The following is a 14,253-nucleotide window of genomic DNA, read 5'->3' as shown; positions in this document are numbered from 1 at the left end:
AAAGGGAACCACCTGGGCAAGAGCGGCCCCATGTGAGTAAGAAGCCCTGCCTCACCTTCTACAGTTTTCTGGGGCTCCAGTGAGGAGGGTTGTCTACTGAGGTCTGATCAATGCCCAGACCTGGCATTAAGGTTATAGGAAGGTGGAGTCCCTCCAAAATGGACCTTATTCTTGCTCAGCAGCACACGTCACAGACCACTGGTTGGCAGGACCCCTTTCTCCCTTTCCATTTTATTATATTTTATTTTTCTTGGGGATATAACATATACAAAGTCCCCTAAGCTTATGGTAGAACTTGATGAATTTTCGCCCATGTAATCACCAACCAGATTAAGATACAGACCTTTTCCAGCACCCCAGAAAAGTCCCTCTTGCTCCTTTCCCATCTCTACTTGCTCTCCAACCTGGATAACTACTATTCTGATTTCTATCACCATATATTAGTTTTGCATGCCCTTGACCTTTATATGAATGGAATCATTTAATATGTACTGTTTTTGCGCTTTGATTATTTTAGTCCACATACTCTATGTGAGATTAATCTATGATGTCACATGTCAGTATTTTGTACCTTTAGATGTAAAACATAGTATTCCATTGAGTGAACATGCCATAACTTGTTTATTAACTCCCCTGTTGATGAACATTGGGCTATTTCCAATTTGAACTATGAATAAATCTGCTATGAAAATTCTTACACAAGTCATTTTGTACACATAGGCACTCACTTCTAGAATGAATACCTAGGAGTGGAAATTCTAGGTCATAGCATAGGTATATATTTAGATTTAGTAGAAACTGCCAGTTTTCTAAAGTGGTTGTACCAATTGCCTCTCTCACCAGCAAGAATTTCAGTTGCTCCACATCCATGCTAACACTTCTCTTTTTAGCTCCTTCTCTTTCTCTAAACAAGAGTTCTCACTCTAAGACTCCTCTTTTCCTCCAGTATTGAATACTGGGTGTACCTGGCAGAGGTGCACTGATCCCTCAGCCCATTAGCAGCAAGAGAGTGAGAGGCCACATCCAGTTTGTTTGAGTCATCTAGAGAAGAAATGGGCATCTTATTGACATAGATGTAACCCCAGGAACTGGGACGGCTGCCCATGACCATGAGCATGAAACCAACATGAGGACACTAGAGCAAAGATGGAATGAACTTGAGACATGAAATGTCCTTGATGACTTTGCCAAGCCTGCCAATTAACCTGGCATTGAGTGGTAGGCTACTTATTTTTTAAGCCAATTCAGTAGGATTTCTTTTTTCTTTTTGGAACTTGCAACGTAAAGGATATAGTCCATAAGCCCTCCTTGTAACCAAACCCAGTGGTGCCATTTCTGTCCTCACATAGTCATCCCCACTGAGCACTGCCTTGAAACCTTCTCTCTGGGATCCCATGCTCAGCTGGTCCTTCTCCTACCCACAGTGGTCACTGCTTTTCAGCCTGCTTTCTTGGCTCCTCCTCTTCTGCTTACTATTTTATCCACCTTTTCTCCCTTGGGATCTCATCCCACACCATGATGTATCTATCACCTGTGAGTGATAGATACCCACATATGTAGCTATAGTCCAGACCTCTCTTCTGAGCTCGTCTCATACAAAACTGCCTATTGACCCTCTCCACCTAGATGCTGCCCAGGCATTTCACTTACCTTCTCAAAGCCAAACTCTTGATCTTCTCCCTCAATCTGATCCTTCTTCAGGCTTCACCACTTTAGTCAAGGGCTCTTTCACTCCTTCATACTCAAGACAAAAAAACTAGGTGTTATTGCCAATGCCCCAGTACCCACCCACATCTAATCTTTTTTTAATTTAAATTCTTTATTGTTGAAAGTATTACATGTCTCCATTTTTCCCCCCTTGAGCTCTCACCAGCCGCTCCCCCTTTCCCCCCCAGCACATGTACCCACCTCCCTACTGTCTGTCATTTGGTTATGCTTATATGCATGCATACAAGTCCTTTGGTTGATCTCTTACACACACACACACACACACCCTCCCCTGCCTTCCCTCTGAGGTTCAAGGGTCTGTTGGATGCTTCTATGTCTCTGGATCTATTTTAGTTCATTAGTTTATGCCACATCCAATCTTACATCCTCTCTACCTCCCCAAGCCACCACCCTGTCTGAGTCACTCATTTTGCACCTGGCTAGCTCCAACAGCCTTCTAACTGATCTCCATACACCCACTCCCAAGTGCCTTCCAAACCTTGCAGCCAGGATGGCCTTTCAGAAACCCAAATTTTATATCATTCCCCTGAAGAAAATGGCTTATTACTCTCAAGATAAAATCCAAATTCATTAGGGGGCTCCACCTGCACTATTCCTTGGTCACCTCTAACCCTCACCCTGCTCCTTCCCACCTTCACATCTAGGACAAGTGGTTCTTTCTGCCTAAAACATTTCCCCTCTCACTCTTGCCCTGTACAATTCCTAATTGTCCTTGGTCTCTCAGCCTAAGTCCCAGATTCCCAACACCCTGCATTAGGACCCCATTACTTTTTCATAACTCTTTACACTTTCCCCCACAACACTTCACATATTGCATTATTATATATTGACCCGGTTAAAATTATTAACATATAGTTAGTATTTGATGACTGTCCTTCCTGGCCCCTCCCCCAAGCCTCCCCCACTAGACTGGCAGCGCCCCAGGTTAGAACGGTGTCTATTATCACGCTCTATTCTTCCTTCTTGCCTTTAGTGCTGCACTTACACGTAGTAAGCGCTCAAGAAATGTGCTTAATTAGCTAATAATTGAGTACACTGACTCATTCGATCCCCATAACAACCCTGTGAGGTAGGTATTTCATCAGACGTGAGGAAGCTGAGATCAGCCTGGGTAGGCGAGTGGCTTGCCCAAGGTACCGAGCAAGGGGCGGAGTCAGGTCCTGACCCCAAGTCAGTCCTAAGGCCCGAGCCCGGATTTTTCCGCTCCTGAGCCTTGGCCCATTGGTGGAAGGACCAGGAAGGGGGAGGACTTTGAGCCAGGAGGAGGGTTTCCCTGAGTACAAGGGTTATCCACGTGGACCAAAGGGAACAGAAGCTCACTTACACGGAACAAGGTACGCCCCCCTCAGCTCTAGACGTGTGTGATCACAATCTGCTGAATATGCATGAGGGGACCATGGGCCCGTGATTTGGGGCTGCCCAGGATTCGCCTGATTAAAAATTCTTCGGGCTTGAAGACTTTAGAGCCCTCAGAGTTCCTCAAACATAGGTATAAAGTCCTCGAAAGGTCATTTGGAGCGGATATTTGGATAATGTAGGCGGAGAGACCCCCCAAATTTGGGTCTCATGATCGGGCGTCTGCTGTAGACAGCCAAATCCCAGAAGGGGTCCTCGACCGCTGGACTAGAAGACGAAGGGGGCGTCTCCCCTGCTTCCTGCGGCGTCCGCGGCGAACTGAGGTGGAGGCCGGCTGCGACCGCAAAGACGACGGGGGCGGCGGTGCCATGGCAGGGCTCGCAGGTACCGTGTTGTCGGCCTCCTGGGGGCTGGATGAGAGGCCTCCGTGCATCCGCGCCGCCATGTTGTCCCTTTGGGGTCACCTTAGGCGTCCCGGTCCCTCTCTGGGGTTTTCCTTCCGCTCACCCTCGAGCCACCTCTGTCCGGTTTCACTTGGTTGCCCTGTTTGGCCCTAGCCCGGGTCTTGAGGGCCCCTTCCTGGCCGAGGGCGGGTCACGGGATTCCTGGATTCTCGTTCTGGCCTCCAAGGTCAGCGCTCGCCAGTCCGCTCCCGGTGTGGGCGGGGGGAGCGGGCGGCTGGGGGGCGCGACCATCCCCTCTTCCGTTCTGGGGCCCTGGCAGGGGACCCAGCTTCTGAGAAGCCTGTCAGTCCGTCCCCAACACTTCGGTTGCATTTTTTTTTTTTTTTTTTACATCAGAAGGGGCGTGGGGGGTGGGGGGAGAAAAGGGTCTCCTGCCCCGAGCCCCCGCTTTGGTGTCTGGGATGATAGGTGACTCTGCTTTGAGTCTCGGGTCCTTCTTCCTCCCTCTGACTTTGCATCCCGCCTGGACACCCGTCCCTTTCCCTTCAGTGTATACGGGGGGCGGCCCTCAAGGGCGGCCGGAGGGACGGAATGCCTGGCACACTTTGTAGCCTGGAAAGGAGCATGGGGGCTGGCGGCTGGGGGATAGTTTGCTTTCTTTCCTTACCGCCTCCACACCTCCTTTAATTTCCTTCCAGGCTTCTGTGTGCCTTTTCAGCGCGAACTGTTGGACAGTCTGGGGTGTGTCCTGGGAAAAAAATGGTCTTTCTTGTTTATAGGTTTGGATCGTGTTTTGTCCCTTTCCAGGGAACTGGTGTGTTGGGCACAGCTTCTGTTTGCCTTGCCTGGTCTGGCCCATCCATTCCCTCAGCCTTCTGGACGGCAACACCCAAGCCAGGATCCAAAAAAGTTCCAGCCTAAGTGCTCATGCCAAATGCTAGGTCTTGTTTGTTTGTTTAAAATACGAGGTTAATTGATGTCAAGCAAATCTGTTAAAAAGATTCAGAGCCCCGGTGGGTTTCCAGTGACTAGATCAATTCTGTCTCTGAAAAATTGGTCTTGTTAGAATTGCTGCCAAAACCAGTTTAACCTTTTATGTGTAATATGTTGTTTCCAAGAGGAATCTGGAAGTCTAGGTTTGGCCATCGTTTTGTTGTTGTTCTCTTATATTCGAAACATATGCATTCCATTCAGACCTGTCACTGTGTGATATACCAGGGACCATGTGTTGCCTGCCTCCCTGACTTCCTGTTCTGGGAAGGCTCGGGAATCTGGATTCTGCTGGGGTATGGGACCAATGGGAAGAAGCGGGTGAGACCAGGGCGAACAGGATCTTTCCCAGAGAAGATGCTGATATGTCTCTGGGGCATATAAAGGAAGTAAGAGGTCACCAGGGAAAAAGAGACTGATATTAATGTTGTGTGTGTGTGTGTGTGCGCGTGTGTGCACGCACACGCACTCATGCACAGTTAAATCTCGGGGGCGGGAGAGAAACTAACTGCAAGTTCAGACTCTCACTTTAGGATGCTGGCTCCTGAGCAAATACAAGTTTGAAAATAGATATCTAGCAAATGGCTCACAGCGAACCTTCTCCCTCATTCAAACCATGTGTAATAAACTGTTGCTGTCCCATTGTTGAAGCTCAAGAAATGTGTCCTCCCTCCCCCTTCCTTTCATCACAATCCAAATACTCCACAGATATGGGTAACGGTGTCACGGAGCACCTCTGAACGCCATGGTACCTGAACTCCCCTGGGGCTTAACTTCAGTTGGTTAAACTAAGAAACTAACATCCTTCTTGGGGAAGTCTCACCTGTTACTGCAGTTCCACAAAGCCATCCCAGTCCTCTCACAACTCATCTGCACTATCCTTGGCCTTGTGGGAGTGGTAGAGACAGTTTAGCGCAGTGATGGCGAACCTTTTGAGCTCGGCGTGTCAGCATTTTGAAAAACCCTAGCTTAGCTCTGGTGCCGTGTCACATATAGAAATTTTTTGATCTTTGCAACCATAGTAAAACAAAGACTTATTTTTTTTTTTAAAATACATTTTATTGATTTTTTACAGAGAGGAAGGGAAAGAGACAGAGAGTCAGAAACATCGATGAGAGAGAAACACCGATCAGCTGCCTTCTGCACATCTCCTACTGGGGATGTGCCCGCAACCAAGGTACATGCCCTTGACCGGAATCGAACCTGGGACCTTTCAGTCCGCAGGCCGACGCTCTATACACTGAGCCAAACCGGTTTCGGCAAAGACTTATATTTTTGATATTTATTTTATATATTTAAATGCCATTTAACAAAGAAAAATCAACCAAAAAAATGAGTTTGCTTGTCACCTCTGACACATGTGTCATAGGTTCGCCATCACTGGTTTAGGAAAAGGGGAGGCTGTAGACTAAGGCCTTTACAATAAAACTAGTCATTTTCAGCTCCTCCCATTGCTGTCTGTCAGAATAAAATGTTTTAATGGTGTCACTACTGGGGAAAAAATATTATAAGCAAGTTGTTTGTACCAGACTTCTAGTCCTTGCACTGGAATAGAAAGTGAACACATTCCTTCTGTCTTCTCTGTTGGGTGATGTTTGTTGCCAAGGCATGATGGTTTGGGAATGGGGGACAAAAGAAGGGAGTGGACATTGCACACTCAAGCCCACCCATGGAGGTGTAGGCCATGATGGCAGCCTTTGCCTGGAAGTCTGACATCTCACAATGCTCTGAACCCTGCTGATTTATGGATGGAGAAAGTCCTGCGGAGGGGCTTTGCCAAGATCATCTGGAAAGCTCTGAGGCTACCTCCTGTGTCCAGAGCAGCCAGACCTGTCTATGCTGCCGCAGCCTGTCTCAATGAACCCAGCTGCCTTAAAACTGGGCTGAGGTTAGAGCATCTGGGGTAATAGGCACACCCTTGAAGGGCTCTGAAGGGAGAGGCAGCCTTCATGGAGAACACATGTTGAAATATGTTCATGGTTCTGGGGGTTTTGGTAGAAAACCACAGAAACTCCAGTCTTGAGGCTTGCTAAGAGATAGGCTTCAGAAGGGAGGTGTGGGCATTGCCTGCTGATGAGGCAAAAGGAGAGACCTGCCTTACCTTCAGGCTATAGTAGAAGCTGGAGCCACCCAGCCTACGGAAGATGGAGACTCAGATTGCACACCCCCATTCTAGTCCTATCACTCCTGATTGCCATTTTGATAGCAGAATGTTTCTAGTATGTTAGGGTTCACTGGAATCTTAGCAGCCCTTTTACAGAGGGTAACTAAGGAGGGTTAAGATTCCCTGGGCTGATTGATGGCAAAGCCAATATGAGAACTAAGGTCTGCACCCTCCACCCCCATGATTCTCTGATGCTGAGCTGAAGTTATAGATGCCTCTAGAGGTGCTGGTGGTTGGGTTGACAAACACAAGGGGCTTGCTAAGAGGACAGAAACATTAGGTTCAAGGAGGTGAGGCAAGTTGTGCTCCAGAGTGTTTGTGACAGCTGTGACTAAGGGATTTGAGTAAGTGGCAGAAAGAGATTTATAGCTCTCCAACTCCCTCCCTTGGTGTTGACCCAGGAACAGGTGTGGTGATAGAGACACATAAAGCCACAGACAAGACTGAATAGACCGCAGGGCCAATTGGTGAGGTAGTCAGCTGACCCCATGTAACAGGAGCCCTAACTCACTGAGGAGTAGGAAAAGGGAGAGAAGTCTGGAGCTGAGCAGCCCACCCACCCTGACATGATGGCCAGGGTCATGGTAAGCACTGCTAAAAATGAGGAGGCTAATTCTAGAAGCAGAGAACCCAGTATTGGGGTGAGTGAGCTGAAGAGAGGTTCCTGGGGGTGGGGGGGGGGGATACCCGAGAGTAGCAAGACCAGCAGGATGCCCTTGAAATGGTCCTGGTAGAGGTTATAAGGCCTAGAAGAATGAACTGGGCAAGGGAGGCACCACAGCATACCACTTATCCCATATTCATTGCACAACCCAGTGCCCACCTGCCCAGTACTCATTTCCTTGGGGCTCCTGAATAGAGGTAGGGCTTGTGTTCTGAAGTCCTGTCATGTGTCGTCCCCCTCTACCCCCCCCCCCCCGCACTCCCCTTCCCCATTCCTAGTACCCCATTTTGAGGGCCATTCCCAGCATTCCACTCCTCCCATCTTTCCCAGTGATTATCTGCCAAGGCCCCTTATCCCTGGACAAGTGAAGGCACCTACTTCTCTGGGAGGGAGGGGGTAGTGATCTCTTATTCTGAGACCACAAGTGAAGACCTCTTTGGGGAGGAGGGTATGGTCCTTTATCTCAGGACCGTGTTGAGATATATGAGGGTCCCAATACCCATTTTGTTGCCTCCCCCTCCTTCCCTCCCTCTCCCAAGTATCATGCCTACTTCACAATGGGCACATCAACCCAGTCTTAGAAGTATGTGTCGCAGCCACAAAAGAAGTTACAAGAGACAACTTTTTGGTGCGCTTCCACCGCCCCGCAGGGTCCTGGGACACTGTGCGAGATGGGGGAGGTGCTTTTTTTTTAATTTTTTGAGAGGTGGTCCCTGTCCTCCAGGAGCTTACAATCTAGCCGGGGAAGCACAATTAATGCACACTTACACAATTATTACAATTAGCAATTTCCACAATATTGACCACAATTGCATGAGACCAGGGAAAAGATCAATGAGGGACTGGGGGCTCGGAGGTGTTTTAGTAAAGTTGGGATTCTTTTACTGATTGAATAGGTCCGAATTGAGTGACACATTTTTTCTGGTAGGGTGGGCTTGGGAGGCAGTGAGGGGGAAGGAGGAATAGAGGGAGCAAAGGCAGCAAGGCTGGAATGACATGCAGTAGGCAAGGGACAGTGAGAGGGCCCCGCTCTGTTTCTTAACCCTCTTCCTCCCCCACCCAAGCCCTCTTGTCCCGCCACACAGGCACGCAATTGACTCCTTGTCTGCTGCTCAGAGGTTCAGGGCTTCCGTTGATGTTGGAATGTTCATTCTGCTGCTGGTGTCGTAGTCTGGATCTCTGTGGTGGGGCCTGCTGGTATGGCCCTGGTTGTGGGGCTGGGATGTCGCTGTCCGACTTGGTCCAGATCAGAATGCCTATGCCCAAATCTCAGAGTTCTCCCTCCATCCCTCCTCCTCCCTCTACCCCGCCCCATAGTGGGAGGGGTACACAGGGATTGGAAAGGGATCAGGTATTGTCGTCATTGCGGTGCTGCTTCTCTGGAGGCCTGCCAGCCCCTCATTGACCTTGGCAAATGCTCCTCTGGCGAGAGAGCACAGGGGACCCCCTATTCCTGGGCGGCACTGGCTCCCATGCTGGGCGAGATGCACAGGAGCACCTGGTGACATGGCCGCCCAGGGCTGGGGGCTGGGGCCTCAGTTGGGGGCCTGGCGGCGCTCTCCCAGCACGTGCCGCCCGGTCCTCGACACGGTGTACGCCACCTTCTGCAGGGAGTACCTGAACACCTGTAGTGAGAGACCCAGGACTGCCCTTAGATGTGGGGACCCCCAGCCTGTGTACAGCGCTTCTGTTCCCGCCACCGCCCCACCCCCTGCCCCGCCCACCTGTCCAACTAGGAGAGGTAGGCAGGGGCACAGCTTGTCCACGAGTCAGAGCAGCTGGAGCTTTTCCAGCTGTGCTGAAGGCTACATGGCAGCAAGCTGATTGGACCTAAAACTTAAGTATACCTCACTTCTTGCAATAGGCTGGGTCCCTGGAGAATTTCGAAAAGGGAATCCTACCCAGTAAATGCAGCATTCCAGGAACACCTTGAAGGAAATATGCAAGTCCTTTGGCAAAAGAATCCTTTAGCAGGAAATTATTCCTGCAAAGGGTGCTTTTAGGGTAAATGATTTTATGGGCAAAGCGCTTTCTTCTGATTTGTTGTTGTTGTTGTTGTTGTTGTTTTACACAAAGTGCTTTGCCTCTATTAGATTTTTTTTTTAAATAAAGCAATTTGGTTTTTTAGGAAGCGCTTTTTCCTCTTCCATTTTCCTGCAAAGAGCCTTTTCCTTTAATTGTTTTCCTCAAAGCGCTTTTATCTGATTCATTTTTTGTTAGCTTCTTTGTCTATATTTTTTTCTGCAATGCGCTTTTTATCTAATGCAATTTTTCTGCCAAATGCTTTTGTCTATTTTTCCTGCAATGCGCATTTTCTCGAATTCATTTTTCCCTCCGCAAATTACTTTTTTCCTAGTTTGTTGGTCTTTGTGAAGTGCTTTGTATTTGTTTTTGAGAAGTGACTTTTCCTAATCTATTTTTCGTCCCAGCCCCGCAAGCGCTATATTTTTTAAAAAGAAAATTTCCCCGCAATGCGCAATTTTTAAGGCGGAAAATTTTTGCTATGCGAGTTGTAAAGTCTCTTTGCAAAACAGAGGTGCCCCGCCTCCCTCCTGGGGTCGAGTCTGAGTGTAGCGGGTTTTTCTTACCACGTTGGTTGCTAAGAGCCTCAGCGTTCGTCGGCGGCTGGCGCCCGCCGCGCCCCAACTCTTTGTTCCCAGCCGGGCGCGGGCGCACTGAGAAGGGTCTGCGCTAGGAGGAGGGCGCAGGGGACGGGTGGGGGCGCGTGGTGCCGGCCGCGGCACTCGGGCGGGCAGGGATCGCGGCAATCAGGGATCGCGGCAATCAGGATAGGATGGGTATGAGAGGCGGCAATTGCAACGCGGGCTTGCGGGTTCAGGGTACACACATTGGGACCCCTCTGCCACCCGGTACCCCGGGCACACTTACCTGCAGCAGCACGCGGAAAATGTACCAGCCGATGATGAGCAGTTCAGCCGATGCTGCCGCCACTGCCGCCATGGTTCCGAGAATAGGTGTTTGAGAGTTTGCCGAAGGCTGAGGGTTCGCCGAGGGCCGCTGGTCTCTCGAAGTCCGCTGTTGGGCGCACTGCCGCAGCCGCCCCTTAAGTATCCGCCCGCCACCCAAATGCGCATGCGCACTTTGGGGGGGGGTCCTGTGGGGGGGGGGACCGGGGGCGCTCCTCATTCGCTAGGAGAGGAAAAAATAATCCATCTGCTCTTTCCACACCGACCCCCGCCTCCAGAGTTTCATTTTAGCCCCTTTCCAGAAGATTCTGCTGTACTCGCTTTTGAATTTTAGTGTAAAATGGAGGGGGATTGCAACTTTGAGTAGCGAACTGCCCAAGTGTAGGGTTTGTGCGCCTCTTGTACGGACCTCATCTCTTTGAGCCCAATGTCCGGTGCCGTCCCAGAACCCACCTTGGGCACAGATGGATACCTAATTTAGAGAGGGATCATTTACCCACGGAACAGAAAAGGCTGCCCCTTCCAGGAGCCTTGTCTTCACAGGCCCCTGCTCAGCGCTCTTTTTTGAATATTTGATGTGCTGTAAGCCAGCTTCCTCTGTTTCACAGGAGTCTCTGAGCGAGTAATCTTTCCCTGGTTCCTTGAGTCCCACTTCTTACGTTGCTAGACCTATGACCGTGGCGACTGTAGGAATCCTACCAGGGCACTGAACTCTAGGCGGGAAAACGGTAGTTACTGGGTATACCCTCTGAGAGGGGTACAGGAGGGATTGGCACCTTTGTATGTGCAGAAGGGATGGGATGAGCTCTCGCGTGAAGTGGTCAGAATGCGCTGTGTGCTGCTGGACAGGTCATTTCAACCTCTGTCTTCTGTTCTCCCCCCCACCCCCACCCCCACCCCCGCCCTGGTCTTCCGCAGCCAACGAGGTTCTTTGTATTGGTTGCACTGGGCGGCTGGAGCAGGGTTTTGCTACCGCCACCAGAGGGTTGTGGCTGCCGCGGTATCCAGACGCATCAATTAGACCTTAACGCGAGCGGGTCTACGAGTGCGGCCCCAGCGCACTGGTGGCCCGCCACCGGAGAGTACTTCTCTCCAGCACACTGCCTGGCACAGGGGCCAACTAGCATTTGCCCCTATGTGGACAGAAAATTAATTTTTATTAAAAGCTCACAGAAATCGGGTTCTATATAGTGCCAGCAGCAGATGGAGAGTGTAAGTGATCCAAGCGAGGTCAGTTTAGACAAAGTAGCATGGTGATTTTTAATTTTTTTTTATATTCACTTTCTAAGAACTTGGCTGATTTTGGTAAAATGACGCCAGGCTAATTTGTAAAAGCAAGCTCATCCCAGGCTGCCATCTTAAAACAAAATATTTGATGGTACTGCTGCTACTGTAATTTCCCGCAGGCCCTGCGCCGCTAACTGATTTAACTCTCTATTGAGCACCTGCTGTGAGAGAGAACCCTGTGCTAATCCTGTGGGGCACAACATCGAGCCATGACCATTTGATGGCAACCACAGAGCGGTATTGTGAGGTCTGGACCCCTTGAGGACGGGCCGCAGCCCCAGGAGGCGATACATGATCTCTGCTGGGCGGGGCCCAGGCAAAGCCAGTCCACTGTTTGGGACCTGACGGAAGAGCCCCCAAGAAGCCCAGGGGAGACACCCCAGGAGGCTTCTAGAAATGGTGACTTCCCTGGGTGGGCAGGGAGGAAAGGGCATTCACATTTACTGTTGTTAACCATGATCCATTTTCCCAAATAAGTATACATTCTGTTCCTGTTTTTTTGTTTGTTTGTTTTTTGTTTTGTGTCTGTCTGTCTGTCTGTCTGTTTTTGTCTGTCTGTTGTGTTGACTTTTCTCTTCAGGACCCCTGCTGCCTTGGTGATCCTGAGCTGACAGCCAGAGAGCACAGCGGCTGAGCTCCTGGAGAGTGAGGGTTGAAGAACGCGGAGGGCAGCGCCCACGCCCGCGGGCTCCCATTAGGTCGGTTCCTGCAGCGGTGTTCAGCGGCCTTGGCGAAGGCCCTGCCTGACAGAGATCATGTATTGCCTCCAGTGGCTGCTGCCTGTCCTCCTCATCCCCAAGCCCCTCAACCCCGCCCTGTGGTTCAGCCACTCCATGTTCATGGGCTTCTACCTGCTCAGCTTCCTCCTGGAGCGGAAGCCTTGCACAATTTGTGCCTTGGTTTTCCTAGCAGCTCTGTTCCTCATCTGCTATAGCTGCTGGGGAAACTGTTTCCTGTACCACTGCTCCGATTCCCCGCTTCCGGAATCAGCACATGACCCCAGCGTTGTGGGCACCTAACAGCCTGCACATTTAGCTTTCTAAGGAAGCAGAAGACGGGAGGGGAGGCATTGACATAGGTCATAAAGCATTGGAGTTTCAAATCCCGCAGCCTGCGGGTGCCACATTCCTGACGGCGCCTTTTTGGCCTGTGATGTTTTATCCTTAAAATGTGAATAATAGCACTGACAGGTGCTTTTATTGTAGAGTCCTATAGTCGTGGGTGGTCTTGTGGTTGTGTGTGTTCTGTCCCCATCTTGGTCCCAGCTGTCAAGATGCACCCCCCTCCCCCCCTCGCCTCATTCCTGCGAGGAGTTTGCACCCATCCTGATCAACTATCCCAGCATGACCTGGGCAGATAAAATGCCAAGTTCTTTGTCACCTCTGTCACTCCCTCCTTGTCAGGGTCTTTTGCCTTCCCAGAATATTCCCAAGTCCTCAGTTCCTCTCCTGGTTTCCCTTTAGTTCTCTTCTACCCCTTTCCTTTTTAGGGAGCATCTGTCCAAGACAGGGCTCATTTTTGCACTTATCTCGAATTTAAAGAGATTGCTGACGCCCGAGAGCCTCGCTTTTTCATTCTTCTTTCCCTGATCAGCAGGCTAGACAGAAACATGTATTGACTGACTGTTGTTCACAAATCTCCAGTATTTTTTCCACTTCATTTTTAAGAAAGAAGTAACAGATACATGTTGCTCTTTCACCTGGGTGTCTGGGCTCATGCTCAGCCTCACTCCTTTGTCCTTCCTCCTGCCCTCCTCAGCTGTCCAAAGGGGGCAGGGGGTTGGCCTCATTGTCTCTCCTGTGCATGCTCTGCAGGATTGAGGTGTAGCGTGTTCATGTAGATCTAGAGTCCCCAGCTGAGTGAATGAGAGAGTACTTGCGTGTTTCAAAACAGCCATGATCCCTTGATAGGTATTTGGATATTTTTTGGTGTGCCGTGTGTGTACGTGAACAAATACATGTGTATATTCCTTTTAAATAAGCTTTATTGAATGTGTTCTGATTTTGAGGTATAGCAATAGCTACTATAGTAGGTGCCGCTACAGTTTTTATTTAGCATGGGATTGCAGAGTGACCAGCACACTGGACTCCAAGGTGGTTCAGACAAGACAGAGGGGAGCAGTGACCATCCTCGTGCCAGGAGCTCCTTCAGTCCTGCACATATAGACTCTATGAAGAATACAAAGAGGAAGACTTGTGACTGTCACTTGCTTTTTTGCTGTTTCTGCGCTTTCATACAAGTGCTGGCAAACGAGACTTTCTCCTGGCCCCTGCCCACTGGCAATCGGTATGGTTGTCCCTCCAGTCTAAACCATCCATCTTTCTCTTGCCTGAGCGGGAAAGGAGGTGGGCCAGGCAGAGGACAGAACTGGAGGCAGTCCATCTAGGAAATGGGACCGGGAGGCCACACTTGTGGAACATTTGGACTGCTATTCTGGAGCTTTTATTTCTGGTGTGTTCGTTGCACAGCTGTTTGAAATGTTTAATAAAGCTTTATAAACTTTACTTTGTGGTTTTATGTGGCTGCAGTCCATTTAGGTCATGGTGTTGGATTTCTAAGTTGGTGGGGGGCAGAAGGTAGCATGGAGGGGCTGAGTCCTTGGCGCCAGAGTACCTTAGCCTGAAAATTTGATCTGCTCTCTGGAGAGCAGATGGTGGGTTTGGGAGAGGGGGAATAGGGGGCAGGCCAGGCAGTGAACAAGAGGGAGTCTGAAAGTTTTCAGAGATGAGACAT

General features: G+C 49.9%; 2 protein-coding genes across 5 annotated transcripts; one reads left to right on the top strand and one right to left on the bottom strand.

The window, feature by feature from the left end:
• The first annotated feature begins 3,026 nt into the window (after positions 1–3,026).
• BLCAP (BLCAP apoptosis inducing factor) lies at positions 3,027–14,024 on the top strand. 2 transcript variants are annotated; one of them, XM_059706114.1, is made up of 3 exons: positions 3,027–3,468; positions 11,640–11,919; positions 12,101–14,024. In XM_059706114.1, exon 3 carries the CDS (start codon positions 12,276–12,278, stop codon positions 12,537–12,539), a length of 264 nt encoding a protein of 87 aa, XP_059562097.1. In that variant the 5' UTR covers positions 3,027–3,468; positions 11,640–11,919; positions 12,101–12,275; the 3' UTR covers positions 12,540–14,024. The 2 variants fall into 2 exon arrangements, with proteins under 2 accessions (XP_059562097.1, XP_059562096.1); XM_059706113.1 differs by lacking the exon at positions 11,640–11,919.
• Positions 7,926–10,409, bottom strand: NNAT (neuronatin). Of its 3 annotated transcripts, none has more exons than XM_059706110.1 (3): positions 10,196–10,401; positions 9,159–9,234; positions 7,926–8,931 (listed from the first exon to the last, which is right to left on the bottom strand). In XM_059706110.1, the coding sequence occupies exons 1-3, from the start codon at positions 10,265–10,267 to the stop codon at positions 8,705–8,707; spliced, it is 375 nt and encodes a 124-aa protein (XP_059562093.1). In that variant the 5' UTR covers positions 10,268–10,401; the 3' UTR covers positions 7,926–8,704. The 3 variants fall into 3 exon arrangements, with proteins under 3 accessions (XP_059562093.1, XP_059562094.1, XP_059562095.1); XM_059706111.1 differs by having other exon boundaries at positions 8,699–8,931; positions 9,154–9,234; positions 10,196–10,409; XM_059706112.1 differs by lacking the exon at positions 9,159–9,234 and having other exon boundaries at positions 8,699–8,931; positions 10,196–10,393.
• Positions 14,025–14,253: the final 229 nt, after the last annotated feature.

This window comes from Myotis daubentonii, chromosome 8, assembly GCF_963259705.1.
Source record: "Myotis daubentonii chromosome 8, mMyoDau2.1, whole genome shotgun sequence".
Lineage (NCBI taxonomy): Eukaryota > Metazoa > Chordata > Mammalia > Chiroptera > Vespertilionidae > Myotis > Myotis daubentonii.
Note: the sequence above shows the minus strand (reverse complement) of the source record. Positions and strands in the feature narration are given on the sequence as shown.

Coding starts and splice junctions, on each gene's coding strand:
- NNAT (XM_059706110.1), bottom strand. CDS start 10,267: ATGGCGGCAGTGGCGGCAGCATCGGCTGAACTGCTCATCATCGGCTGG. Junction 9,235..10,195: donor TTTTCCGCGTGCTGCTGCAG/GTAAGTGTGCCC, acceptor ATTTCCTTCAAG/GTGTTCCTGGAATGCTGCAT. Junction 8,932..9,158: donor GACCCAGCCTATTGCAAGAA/GTGAGGTATACT, acceptor CTCTCACTACAG/GTGTTCAGGTACTCCCTGCA.
- BLCAP (XM_059706113.1), top strand. CDS start 12,276: ATGTATTGCCTCCAGTGGCTGCTGCCTGTCCTCCTCATCCCCAAGCCC.